A 13,728-nucleotide genomic window follows, 5' to 3' on the forward strand; every position below is an offset into this window, starting at 1 on the left:
GTTGCCCTTTTGGCTCTGCAGCTGCTGCCGCCGGCAGCTCCCGCAGGTTTTGGCACTGGCTGCACAGGCACAGCCCCACGTTCCCGGCCCTCTCCCTATTACTTCAGGAGCCCTAAATTCCTGCCATGGCTGCGCTGCCATTCCCAGGGCCCGCCCCAGCTCGCCGGCCCCGGGAATGCCGCGGTGGGGAGGGAGCAGCCAAAGCCGGCAACTCCTGGCAGGGGTGAAGGCAGCAGCCAGTGCCCAGCAGCATTGATCCCAGCCTTTAATTTTACATCTTTTTCAAAAAAAAAAAGAAAAGGAAAATCCAGAGGGTCCCAGGGGATGATGAGCCCCTTTGTGTCACCCCCGTGTGACACAAGTCCTCACATCACTGGCACGGGGACGGCTGTGCCACCGTCGCGCACCGTGAGCTCACGCACGGGCTCCGCGCAAAGGGACGCGCAGGGGAGGGTGGCCCATGGGGCGCCGCTCATGGAGGGCTTTCTGCATTACTGTAATTATTCCAATAATCATCAAAATAGGTAATTATCACCCTGCTGACTCCAGCATTGCGCTCGGCATGGGCTTCCTCTGGACGCTAGCCCAGTTTGGGAAGGAAACATCCCCCCGGCAAGTGCCGCTGGGAGCTGCCGTTGGCTGCATAAGGAGCAAGAGTTTTTTCCAAGCTTACTGCTGCTATCTGTACATATATACATATATATGCATGTACATATATATACATATATATATTATCTATCTCCAAATCCCAAACAGACCCTTTTGTTGGTGTGTGCCCAGCACGGGGCCTTGCCATGAGGGAGCATCCCGCAGGATGGAGGGGCAGCAGGAGAGTCAGGACGACGCCGGAGGGCCACATTTCTGGGAAGGCCCTGGTTGTTTGGCTCTTTGTTTTCTTTCTTTTTTGGGATTTTTCCACTGAGCAGCTCAGGTGTCATCAGCAGCTGGCAGGCGCCACGGGCAGGGGCCACTGCGTGTAAACCTGTCGGCAAAACCACTTCCTTGGCCCGGGTGCAGGCGAGAGGAGCCGCTGCGGGATGCGGGTCCCTGTGTCCCATCCGGAGCCTTGACCGTGCACCTCCAACTGTCCCCACGATCCTGGAAAACTTGTGCTCCTGCCGGGAGCGGGGACTCGTTGCTCCTGTGCACACCTTGGCTCCCCCATCTATTCTCTCATGCTCCCCTCCCTGGACCATCAGAAAGAAAAGAAAAACACGGCAATGGAAAATCGGGCTAAGAAATACAAATAAAACTTCCTCTGGATGCTAAAAATGACACGCGCAGACAGAGCAAAACCGCCCTCCTCGGGGTGACAATAACACGGTGCGGAGCTATTTCAGGGCCGGGCTGTTCCATTGCAACGCCGGGCGCTGAGGTTGCGGCCGCCGAAACCCAGCCACTTCCCCAGGGACGTGACGTGTTTCCTTTCCATCACAAACTGATTTAGAAGCAAAACTTTCTACATTTAGGCGGCGGGTGGCTTCTCTTTTCTCGTGCGCTGTCCGTGAGTGAATGGAAGGGCAGATAAGCGGGGTGGGAGCTGCGCCCCGTCACTCGGCACCGCTTCCTTTATTTTTCTTTCTTTCTAAATTATTGAAAAGCAACAAAAAAAATATCGATTAATATTTTCCACGCTGCTGCAGTTATGGGGGAGGGTGACGTATTCAGAGTGGTGCATTTTGGCCTCCCAGCAGCTGAGGCCACGGCATTCCCATTTCCATTCCCAATTCTCAAGCACCACCCCAATTCCCAGCTCTGTTCCTGCTCCCATCAGAGACAAAAACCGCACAGGGGCCAGTGCAGGTTTCTTGGAAGGAGCAGTTGCCTCTCAACCTATGCACCCAAAGCAACTGTGGGAGCGGGATGCAGGATATGGGATGGCCAGGCCAAGTGCGGGATATGGGATGCGGGATTCAGGATGCCCTTCCCCTTGCCCGCTGCAGTGCACCCAGTTACACCCCCCAGCTCCGCTTGCCGTAAATATAAAAAAGAGAAGGAGCCGTCCAAGTTTAGCACCTTCCATGACATGTCCCGCTGTCACTTCCCCTGCTGCCAATTTTAGCCCCGGGTGCCAGCAGGGCACGTGGTGGCCGTATGCGGGGGCGACCTGTTGTGTCCAGGTGGCAACGAGCCCCAACAAGTGGCTCTGAGCCCCAACGGGTGGCTCTGTGCTCGAGACCCCCTGGCCTCTGCCAAGATGGGATCCCGCTGTGCTCCATCCACGCTTTATTGGGCTGGAGATGCCCGTGGAGCGAGTGGCCACCCTGGCTAGTCGTCGTCGTGCTTAGTGAGGAACTGGGTGGAGGCCACGGGCGAGCCGAGCCGGAACCGCTCCACGAAGCGCTCCATGGACCAGGCACCTGCATGGAGAGAGGCGGCAGAGAAAGCCAGTGGCAGGTGTCCGGGAGCCTTTCTGAGCTGCAGAGCAACCCTCGCACCATCAGCGCATCCTTCGCACCCTTAGTGCATCCCTCACACCATCAGTGCATCCCTTGCACCCTCAGTGCATCCCTTGCACCATCAGCGCAACCCCTGCACCGTCTGTACATCCCTCGCACCATCAGCGCATCCTTCACACCCTTAGTGCATCCCTCACACCCTCAGTGCATCCCTCACACCAGGAGCACATCCCTCACACCATCAGTGCATCCCTTGCACCCTCAGTGCATCCCTTGCACCATCAGCGCAACCCCTGCACCGTCTGTACATCCCTCACACCATCAGCGCATCCTTCACACCCTCAGTGCATCCCTTGCACCGTCTGTACATCCCTCACACCATCAACACATCCCTTGCACCATCTGTGCATCCCTCGTGCCCTCAGCGCATCCCTGGCACTGCCACCCCGCGCCGCTGCAGCCACATTCTGCCGCAGGGCTGGCCGGGCACCAGCGCAGACCCGGGACCCCCCACTTCACCCCCCGGAGCTTCCTGCTGACCTTTGGGGCCTGCCAGCCCCTGGCTTCCTACCAGCCCCCTGGGATGCCTGGAAATCCCCCAGGGCCACGGGTTTCCCCGGCCCCGCTGGTCGCAGCAACGCAGCATCCCCGCCGGCTCCCCTGCACCTCCGCGCCGAGCGCGGCACCGGTCCCCGCGGCGAGCGCCGGCTTCTCCTGACCTACTTATCTAGCAGCCGCGCGCTGGCCGCGCTCGCCCTGGGGGAGCCCGTGTGGCCGCAGGGGACACTCCGGGTGCAGCGTGGTTGTCCCCTTCCCTCCGGTCCCGCCTGCGGAGGGCCCGGTGTGGCGCCCCGAGCACCCCTTGCGCCCGGGCGCCTCGAGGAGCCGCGGAAGCGGAGGCGCCCTCCTGCCTTGTGGCACCTTGCCGCCCCCCTCGCTTTGTATTTCCCATGAATTTGAGCGAGGAACGAATGTTTTTGGGAAAAAAAGGATCCGCTGGCATGTCTAGGTCATGGTTTAGTGCCCTCTTCTGGAGGCTTCAGCCCCTGGCGTCGGCACGGAGCAGTTTGCCGCGGGCGTGCACAGGGACATGCACAGCACGCTGCACGGGACACTCCGGCGGGATGCATGGGATGTTCCCTGAGGGATGCATGGGATTCTCCACACCAGATCCGTGGGGTGTTCCCTGCAGGATGCTCCCACAGGAAGCACAGGGTGCTCCTTGCCATTCCGACCAGGGCATCCCGGCCGTTCCTTACCCCGCGAAAGCAGCTCTGCGGTGCTCAGGGCGACGGACTCGTGTGCTGGCTGTTCGTACAGGCGGAGCTGGTAACGGTGGTAGCCGCTGCGGGCCGGTGGTGCCGGGCGCGCGTACTCTGTGGGGACAAGCGGCCGCGGCTGAGCCCCCTGGGGACACTCCGGGCACTTCCAGGGATGCTCCGTCCTCCTGCATCCAGCACTCACCTGTCAGCACGTGGCCCCTGGGGCGGCCGGCCCGCAGATCGGCGCCCTGGAATGAGAGGGAGCGGCGGTGAGCTCCGTCCTGCTCCCTGTGGAGCATCCCGGAGCATCTGCTGCAGGGAGCAGAGCACCAGATGTGGGCACCTGCTCTGTCCAGATGTGCGTGCCCAGCCCGTGCAGGTGGACACACACTCCCATGCAGGTGTGCAGACCGTCTCCATCCAGATGTGCCCGCCTGCTCCACACAGATGGGCCCAGGCGAGCCACCTGGATGTGCAAGCCTGCTCCATCCAGATGTGTATGCCTGCTCTATGCAGATGTGCACAGCAGTTCCATAGGGGTCTGCATGCTTGTTCCATCCAGATGTGCATACCTGCTCTATGCAGATGTGCACGCCAGCTCCATAGGGGTCTACATGCTTGTTCCATCCAGATGTGCATACCTGCTCTATGCAGATGTGCACGCCAGCTCCATAGGAGTCTGCATGCCCGTTCCGTCCAGATGTGCATGCCTGCTCCACGCAGATGTGCACACCTGCTCCATACAGATGTGCACGCCAGCTCCATAGGAGTCTGCATGCCTGTTCCATCCAGATGTGCATGCTTGCTCTATGCAGATGTGCACACCAGCTCCATAGGGGTCTGCATGCCCGTTCCGTCCAGATGTGCATGCCTGCTCTATGCAGATGTGCACACCTGCTCTGCACAGACGCGCACGCCAGCTCTATACAGATGTGCGCACTAGCCGGGACCACCTGCTCCATGCAGATGTGCCCCCCAGCTCCATCCAGATGTGCACGCCCAGGCGGAACCCCCCCGCCGTCCTGCCCAGATGTGCGCACCGATGCCACCCCCTGCCCTACCCAGCCGTGCCCCCGGGAAGGGGCGAGCAGGGAGGCTCGCGGCTCCTCTCGCGGCTGGGCCACCCGCCAGCCGCCTCCGTGCCCGGCTCCGGCTTCAAAGGCAGCGCTGCGGGGAGGGCGGCCGGCGCGCGCGGGGAGCCGGGGACCTCCTTCTATTCCTGGCTTCGCCACGGGCTTATCGGGAGAGGCCGGGCCTCCTCCCTGTTTTCCTGCTGCGAATGTGGGTTGCCGGCTAGCCCTGAGATGCAGCGGGATGGCGCTAGCCCCGGGCATGGGAGCGTCAAAGGATGAAGCTGCTTTTAAGAGGAGAGAACAGGAAGAAGGCGGGAGGGAGAAAGTGAGGACACGTCCTCACAGCGCGCACCAAACGAGTCCTGTGGAGCGCTCCAGCGGCCCTGTCACGCCAGGGGACACGCGCGGTGCCACCGCTGTACCCGCTGGGCTGCAAGAGGAGCTGCTTCTCCCCAAATGTTCCTGGTGGTCCCGCAGAGGAGGAGGATGCAGGAGCCCCTGTGCACCCCGGCTGCGAGCACTTTAGTTCATTAATACCCTTTCCTGGGAGCTAATGGTCCCTAATGACTCCATCTGAGCTCGTTTCCCACTTTTCCTACCCCTGCCCAGCTGGTGTGGGGCTTGGAAGGAGGAATACCCACCATCGGGAGCACTGGGGTGGCACAGGGCTCCGTGGAGACCTGAGCCCGCTGCTCCCAGCGGGTCGGGGCAGGTAGTGGCACCGGGCGGGTTTTGAGGGCAGAGTCGCCCTTTCGCTCATTTTCCCATCACGCCGTCAGCCGCTCATGCTAATTGCGTCTTGCGACAAGTGTCACATCGCATCAGGGCAGCGCGGCCGCGGCGCCAGGCCCGGCGCTGGCGTCTCCGCGCCCGCTTCTCCCCATCAGGAAAGGGAAAGGGGCGAGCTGAGGAAGACGCGGAGAGACAGCGCGGAGTGGGAAAAGCCGCGCTGCCGACACATTCGATAGACTTGTCACACGGGAAGAGCCGCCGAGGAGACGTGGGAAGGGGCCGCGGAGCCCGGCGGTGCAATGGGGGCAGCTGCATGATCCAGAGCTGTCCCAGCTGGTGCCAAGGCCAGCACAGCCGGCCCGGCTCCGCATGGTGCATTTGTGGCAAGGGTGGCTTGGAAAGAGTTGGATCGCACGGGCACCTGCTGCGATATAAGAGTGCAAAGCCCCAAATTCCACCCTGTGCATCGGGCCGTTGCGCGCTGCAATCCTGCCTGCCTTGGCACTGCGAGCACAGGAGGCTGCCCTAAAAGTGTGCTGAAGAATAAATATCGGGCACGGTTGTAATTTAAACTAATGTTTGTCTGATACGCCCTAATGCCCCAGGGAAGGACGTGTTGTAGGGTTATTAACTGAGCAAAATAAACATAAATCACTCCGGTGCTTGGTGCAATTTTTAATCCGGGAGGCTGGAAGTGGCAGAGATGACAGGGGCACTTCGCAACCCAGCGTGTGCAGGGGTGTGGGGAGCTCATGGTTGTGTCCCCAGTATCCCAGGCAGCACTTGGGAGCCCCAATCTCCCCATACGGAGCGGGAGCTGCTGCTGGATACGTTTCCCCCCACGATTTCCCTATCCACATCTCAGGCAACTGGGCAAGGGGTCTGAGGCTGAGGGTGGAGGTGCTTGTGCCACCGTCGCCCTTTGGAAGCTTCATCCCAACACCCTGTTGGGAAAGGCTGGGGAGAGGCAGCCTCAGGAGTGAGTGATCCCGCACACGGGCCCAAACCTGGGCGGCTCCTGCGCGTTTCTGCCAGCAAACCCAAAGTCTCCCCTTGCCACGTCTGCTCCCGCTCGCCTGCAGGCGGGCACAGGGCTCCCTGGAGCGAGCCCCTTGCCCCGACTCCATACAAAGGGGATTAAACCCAAATAAGCGCTGCTGGAAGCTTGCGCTGGATCTGCGGCCGCTTCCTTGGTTTGTGCTGGGAAGCGGAGCGTGCCGGGAGCGCGAGCGCGGTGAGGCAACCCAAACCCCGCGGTGCGCGCCCGGGCGCGTCCAAGCACCCCTCGGGACAGCGTCGCAATCGCTCCCGGTGCCGGTTTGCCCCGACCTGCTCCCCGTTCGCCCCCGGCGCCAGCCTCATCGCCACGGCGCCGAAGCCTGGGAAAGGCACCAGGATCCGGGGGGAGGAATGAGGCCCGGCAAAGCCCCGGGAACGGGAGCGGGGCGGCGAGGGGCTCTCCCGCCCCAGCCACCGCAGCTCTCGCGGGAGCGCTTGCTTGCACGCAGCTTGAAGATTAGCTCGCTTTTCCAGCAGCAGATTTCCGGAGCAGTCTTGGAGAAGCACCAAATTTTGCCTAATCCAGGCATTTAAAGGCCCGTCGCCTCTTTCTGCACACGCAGCAGGAGAGCTTGGACCATGAGCGGTTCGGGACGGTGCCTATTTGGGCCTCGGCAAACGCGCGGCCCTGGGCGCCTTCGTGGCGTGGGGGCAGATCTAAGGGCGCACGTGCCGCTCTCTTGCTGCACGGGGCCTGCCCAGCTCCTTGGCTCATCCCATGGGAGTGCTGGGAAAGGCACGTGGGTTTCATTTTATTTTCCCTCTTTATCTCTTCCCCTTCTCCTGTTGCCCCCAAAGTCTCCCCTTCGCCAGAGGCCAGGCTCGAGGGGAGACTCCAGGCAGGATGCTGCAAGCTCCCACGGGAGACATCCCTCCTTGGAGCCCCGTGAGCTCCCCCGTCTCCCCATGGCTATGTAGGATGATATGGGAACACCCAGGATGTGTGAGCACCGGGAGGCAACAGCCCCTGCTCTGCTCCGTGCCGGGAGCATCGGAGCTTCCCGCATCCCGAGCGAGAGGGGTTAAACAACCTCCGCTGCCGGCGCGCCTGGCGGGCGCTCAACAGCCTCTCCTGCCAAGGCTGCTCCGCCAGCGCCGCCGCCGACTTCCCTTTTTCCCATAAAAGTCAACCGGAACCAAGCTCCCGCGGGGCTCGGGGCTTTCTCGTCGGGAAGCGGGGCCGCGCCGGGGCCCCGGAGGCGGGGGAGCGGCCGGGCGGCTGGAATCCGTGTCCCGCATCCCACCGGAGCCCGTGTCCCGGCCCTGCGGGGCGGGAAGGCGCCCGCGTGCCCTCCGCTTCCCGCAGCCGCAGGAGGCGGCTCTGCTGGGGTCAGGGTTGGGATTAGGGATCCGCGGGCAGGGCGGCCGCGATGCCACCGCGCACGACGCGGGAAGGTGGCACGTCGGAGGCGCACGCGCGCGCGCGTACACAAACACACACGCGGTAATTAGCTTAATAGGTTTCTTGCCGAATGCCCCGTGAGTGATGCTCAACATATTCAAGTGTTGACAAGACGGCACCGAACCCGCCGCCCACGCGCCCGCAAGCCGGGCCCGGCGCTCCGGCACACCTTCCCGGCGCGCCGTGAGCGCGGGCCGCGCGCGCCCACGGCCCGGCGGCCCCCGGGAGCCTTTTCCATGCTCGTCCCTGCAGGATTGTGCCAGAGGGGGCCGGATTCCCCCCGCCCCGCTCCAATAAACAGGGAGGAAGGAGCAAAGGCGAACGCTCTGCGAGCTGGGAGAGGGATCCGTGGGGAAACCTGTTTGCAGGGAGCTGTGTTGTAAGAGGCAGCTGCCACGCCGGGTGGGATCTTGAGTCAGGAGCGTTACCCAAGAAAGGGTGGTCTCGGGCGCGGGTTTCGCCACGTTGGGCAAGCGCCTGCCGGCACCTGGGACCCGCGTTGCTGCAGGCGTGGGGCAAGAGGCGCCGCTGTCGTCACCGCGCTCATCGGCTCCCAAAGCCGCGAGCGACCCCGCCGGTGCCTCGTGGCCCCCCTGCACATCTGCATCGTGGCTGCAATCGCTCCCATTCCAGGGAGATGCAAAAGGTGCCTCAGAGATTTGCCAGGGCTGCAAACCCAAACCTAGATGTTGGGAATGCAAAAATGCCCGATTTTAGGGTGATTTCGAGTGCTGCGACACGACTCTCCTTGCCTGCCGTGGGGATGGGACCTGGGCTGGGTGGGAGCTCGGAGAATTAAAGGTTTACCCGCGGCTTAGGGGAGTTTTACGGGCGCAGGAGATTTACGGGCGTTTCGACACCGCCGGGCGCGCGCTGCCAAGCGGGATGTCGGCCGGGCCGGCCGCGCTGATGCAATGGCGCAGGTGGGAACGGGCGAGCGCGGCCCCGCGGGCTAGCCCTGCCCTCGGGGCTTGGCGCTGCAGATGCGGGTGCAGAGCTGGGGGCTCGGGTGTCACCACCTAAAACCCACGCCAAGCTGCCCATCCGTGCCCCGCTCCATGAGCAGCATCGCTCCATAGGACGGGATGGGACCGCGCGGCACGAGGGGATTCGAGCATCCTCCCCACGGCGGCCTCAGTGCTACCCGGGTGCTCCTTGGGGCCCGAGACGTGCAAAATAGGTTGTTGTTGGCGATTATTAATAATAAGGTGGTTGGTTTGTGCTCCAGTTTCCTTAGCGCGCTGGCACGGTGCCACCGGGGCCCGGTGATTTAGTGCAACTTAATTATTCCCGGCGTTTCATCACCTCTTGTTTTTGATGCCTGGGTCTCTGTGTGTGCCTCACCTCCGTGACTAAGAGGGACAGGGAAGCAGCTGGGAATGGGAGAGAAAGGGGGAGCCCCCCTGTTCTGCAGGGTGTGGAGCTGCTGGGGCAGGAGGTTGATCCAGGGGCAGAGGGGTGGGACACGGGAATTGGGTACGGGAATGGGGCATGGGAACTGTGCAAAGGAACCACGCATGGGGGCCGTGCATAGGAATTGTGCATGGGAATTGTGCAAGGGAATCAGCTGTGGAACACCAGGAAAACGCGGCCTCTGGCCGTTGCTGAGCAGCTCCAGGCTGGCCAGCACAGCTGGCACACTGGGAACAGCCGGAGCTGTTTATCGGTGGCAATAAAGCAAATGCCGGAGCTAAATTATGGAGCTTTTCACTGGATAAAGCCACTGTGTTGAGCTAAGCTCCATTTTAAATAGCAGTACTTTGCTTTCCTATAGTATTTCCCAGCCATTCATTTTGAAGCATGCTGGAAAAGTGGGTGGGTGTCAGGAACCACAATTTATAGGTGCAGAAAAGCCTGTTCATCCCGTTCCCTTCCTGATCCGAAGTCACTCCGGGGCTTAAGCCCCGAACCGCTGCCTTGGGCACAGCCTCCCCAGCCGTGGGTGCAGATGTGGCACTGATGGGCACCAGAGCGGCCGCGTTCCCGAAACCCAGTGCGGTGCCGTGTCCAATACCCTCCTGGGGCTGGGATGTGGGGTTGGGATATGGGACTGGGATACAGGGCATGTGGGGACTAGGAAGGATGTTGGACTCGGATGTGGGAAGCCGGATCCAGGACCAGGAGGAAGGGCTGGGATGTAGGACTGGAATAGGGAACCAGAATATGAGGTTGGGATGCAGGATAAGAATGAAGATCAGGAATGGAGCACCAAGGCCAAGATCCAGGACCAGGAAGAAGGGCCAGGATGCACGACTGGGATGTGGAGCAGGGATTGGATATGGGGCTAGAATATGGGATCAGGATCCAGGACCAGGAGGAAGAGATGAGACACAGGAGTAGAGTATGGGACCAGAATACGGGGCTGGGATGCAGTACAAGGATGAAGAGCAGGGATGCTGCACCAGGACACAAGGCCAAAATACAAGGAGAGGTTGACGGGCTGGGATCAGGGACCAGGATCCAGGACCAGGATGCAGGACCAGGATGCGGATCAGTGGTTTGGCAGTTCCAGGGCCAGTAAAGGTGAGTGGAGCTGGTCTGGATCGCATCCTGGCACAGGGAAACCCATCACCTTCCTCCCCTTCCTTCACAGTCCAAATGCTGCTGAGAACCAGCAAGCGGGGCATGGTGACGGTGAAGCCACCAATTCCCACTAAAAGCAGGGAAAAAAAAGCAAAAAAAAAAAAAGTATTTCCAGTATTTCCCTCCGTGTCTTTGGCCTGGCGCAGCCCTTCTGCTCACTGCTCTGTTTATACATGACAGACAACTAATTAACATCCAAGCCTCTTGAAAGGTCTTTTCAGAGGTAATGTTCTGACAGAGGATGTCAGTAAGGAGCAGTGATTTGTCTAAGCAGTGATCACATTGTTTCAGACTGAATGAGGTGAATATTAAACTGCTTTAAATGCACTCTTCATAAAGCACTAATTACATACTCCCGGGGGAGTACGGGCAAGGAATACTAAACAGCAGAAAAGTCAACAGAGATCTTTTTATAGTATGTTGCTGGGTTCTGTGTTTTTCTGTCTTTCTTTCTCTCGCGCGCTCCCTCTCTCTCCTTTTTACAGTAAAATCACAGCACGCCGAAGAATACACATTTATAGCACAATGGTTCACGTCTAATTATATGGCAATCATTAGTTTTAACCTGGGTGTATTATATTTTCTTTGATATATTGTGCCCCCCGGCATCGCTTTGCATAGAATACTTCCAGCAGCATTTTCTCCCCTCCCTTGAGAAAAATGTGCTTTTTTTCCATCATTAGCATTTGCTTTTTTTTTTTTTTCTCTCCTTCTCCTTCTTTCCCTAAACAAGAATCTTAAATTGGCAGGAATGAAAGGGGCACGGAGGGTAGGAGGAGGGATCCGCTCGACGGGAGCGCAGCGCTCGGGCATTGCCTTGGTAACTCCGCCGGGCGCTGGGAGAGGCGCAAGGGGCCGTTCCTGAATTCCCGAATCCCTGCGGATGCTGCCGGCTCCGGCCTTGCATCTTGGCGAGGGGGGCATCTGTGCTCCCGATCCAGCTCCTTTCCCCGGAGCAAGGCAGGGAGCTGTGCAGGGAGCAAAGCAGCTCCTTCCTGCCTGCAGCACTGGGATTAGGACTGGGATTGGGAGCAGGATCGGGATGAAGGCCGGCTCGCCATCCCCATCATCGCGGGGGCTCCCTGTGCTGCATCCCCCGGGAACACCCGTCGGATGCCTCCCCTCCACCCCATGTGCGACTTCCCGGGAATGGAGCACGGAGCAGCCCTCGCATTTCCTTTCTTTTTTCCCTCCCTTTAAAGAACATGAAAGAATCTGATAATTACTTCTATCTACCACCCAACTGTACTAATTACCAACCTATTTCTTCACAGTATGACAGACACAGGCTCTCCAAAACACATAGAGATAAATTAGCACTAATTGGTTTTCCTCTGGCTGTTTGAATTAGTATTTAAAGCTCCAATTACAAAGCAGAATAATTACTATTAATGTCCTGTCGCAGTACAAAAGGCAGATATCTCGCGAGCGAGTCCAGGTGTATTATACACTGATTACTGAATATTTAACCTGGCTCGCTAAGACAAAGACGCGGGGAAACTTAAAAAAAAGAAAAGAGCCAGAAAAAGGGGAGAAGCCCCCAGAGGGCTGCAGGGCCCAGGGGGGCTGGTTCTGTAGGAAAACACAAATGTTTCTTTGCGCGCCGTGACGGTGCCCCCGCGCATCCCTGAAAATCCACTGGGATTTTCCTGATGTTCCCAGAGCGAGCTCTGAGTTCTGGCACCAGCTTGGAGCGGGCCCTGCATGTTGGGCATGGGCTGCCCGGTGCAAACCTGGGTATGGGGCATGAGATCACCCAGTGCGAGCCCTGAGTGTTGGGCACGAGCCCCCTGATGCAAACCCTGAGTTTTGGGCATGAGCTCCTCAGTGCAAACCCTGTGCATTGGGCCAAACTCCATAGTGGGAGCCTGGAGCGTTGGCCATGAGCTTCCCTGTCCAGGCCCGGAGCGCCCGGCACCAGCTCCTGGATGCAAACCCCGAGCATGGGGCAAAGCTCGCCAATGCAAACCCCAAACATTGGGCAAAGCTCCCCAAAGCAAGCCTGGCGTGCCAGGCACGAGCTCCAAGATGAAAACCCAAGTCCTGGGCATGACTCTCAGCTGGGAACCCTTGGGCACAGAGGCATTGCACAGTGTGGGCCCGTTGCACCGCGCAGGCCCGTTGCACCGCATGGGCACATTGCACCGCACGGGTATCTTGCACCGTGTGGGCACGTTGCACTGCGTGGGCCCGTTGCACCGCACGGGCACATTGCACCACGTGGGCCCATTGCATTGCGTGGGCACGTTGCACCATGTGGGTACATTGCACCACACGGGCTCGTTGCACCGCGTGGGCACATTGCACCACGCGGGCATGTTGCACTGCACTATGGGCACGTTGCACCGCGTGGGCACGTTGCACCGCGTGGGTATGTTGCACCACGTGGGCACGTTGCACTGCCCTATGGGCACATTGCACCGCGTGGGCACGTTGCACTGCACTATGGGCATGTTGCACTACTTGGGCACATTGCACTGCACGGGCACATTGCACCATGCGGGTACGTTGCACTGCACAGGCCCGTTGCACCGTGTGGGCACATTGCACCACGCGGGCACATTGCACCATGCTGGTATGCTGCACTGCACAGGCCCGTTGCACCGCATGGACACGTTGCACCACGCGGGTACGTTGCACCGCGCAGGCCCGTTGCACCACGTGGGCACGTTGCACCGCATGGGCCCGTTGCACCACACGGGCACGTTGCACCACTTGGGCACAGGCCGGCACTGCCCTCTGCCGTCCCCTGCCCCATGCCCCGGTGCAGCCACCCGCTGCTCCCTGCACACGCCGAGCCCGGCCGCAGCTCCGGCCGCTCCGCTCCGGCTCCGGCGGGTGCGGAGCAGGGGCCGGGCAGGATTTCTTGGGAGCGGGGAGGTGGGCGGCGCGCGGGCTGCCAGCTGGCGAGGGCTGCGCTGCGGTGACAAGGCTCTACCCCGTAGGTGTGAGGAATCCCAATTAAACACGCAGCCGATTTGCCGGCGTGGGAGCGGCTGCGCCGCGCTGTGCCGAGCGGCAGGGAAGCCTGCGGAAGGGAGCGCCGCGCCGAGGGAAGCCAGCGGGGCTTTCCTCGCTCTCCCACCTGCCTTCCGCCGGGAAGCACCGGAAGGCGCGTGCGGAGCCGGGATGGGGGGGGTTGCAGGCCTGCGGAGCCCCCACGTCCGTGCTCTGGAACGCAGCATCCCTGCTCCAAAGGCCCCCAAATCTCTGCTCCA

The 13,728-nt window shown here is 60.6% G+C and overlaps 1 protein-coding gene across 1 annotated transcript in view; it reads right to left on the minus strand.

The window, feature by feature from the left end:
• Window positions 1-2,268: 2,268 nt before the first annotated feature.
• PEBP4 (phosphatidylethanolamine binding protein 4) overlaps window positions 2,269-13,728 on the minus strand; it is a 29,606-nt gene continuing 18,146 nt past the window's right edge. The window contains exons 4-6 of the mRNA XM_088538888.1: window positions 3,864-3,909; window positions 3,659-3,775; window positions 2,269-2,360 (exon numbers count right to left, since the gene is read on the minus strand). Of these exons, the coding sequence (XP_088395014.1) occupies window positions 2,269-2,360; window positions 3,659-3,775; window positions 3,864-3,909 (255 nt within the window). The remainder of the gene's footprint in view (window positions 2,361-3,658; window positions 3,776-3,863; window positions 3,910-13,728) is intronic.

The sequence above is a fragment of the Tinamus guttatus genome, unplaced genomic scaffold (genome assembly GCF_059628265.1).
Source record: "Tinamus guttatus ecotype Peru unplaced genomic scaffold, ASM5962826v1 Tinamus_guttatus_pri_ptg001270l, whole genome shotgun sequence".
In the NCBI taxonomy this organism is placed as follows: domain Eukaryota; kingdom Metazoa; phylum Chordata; class Aves; order Tinamiformes; family Tinamidae; genus Tinamus; species Tinamus guttatus.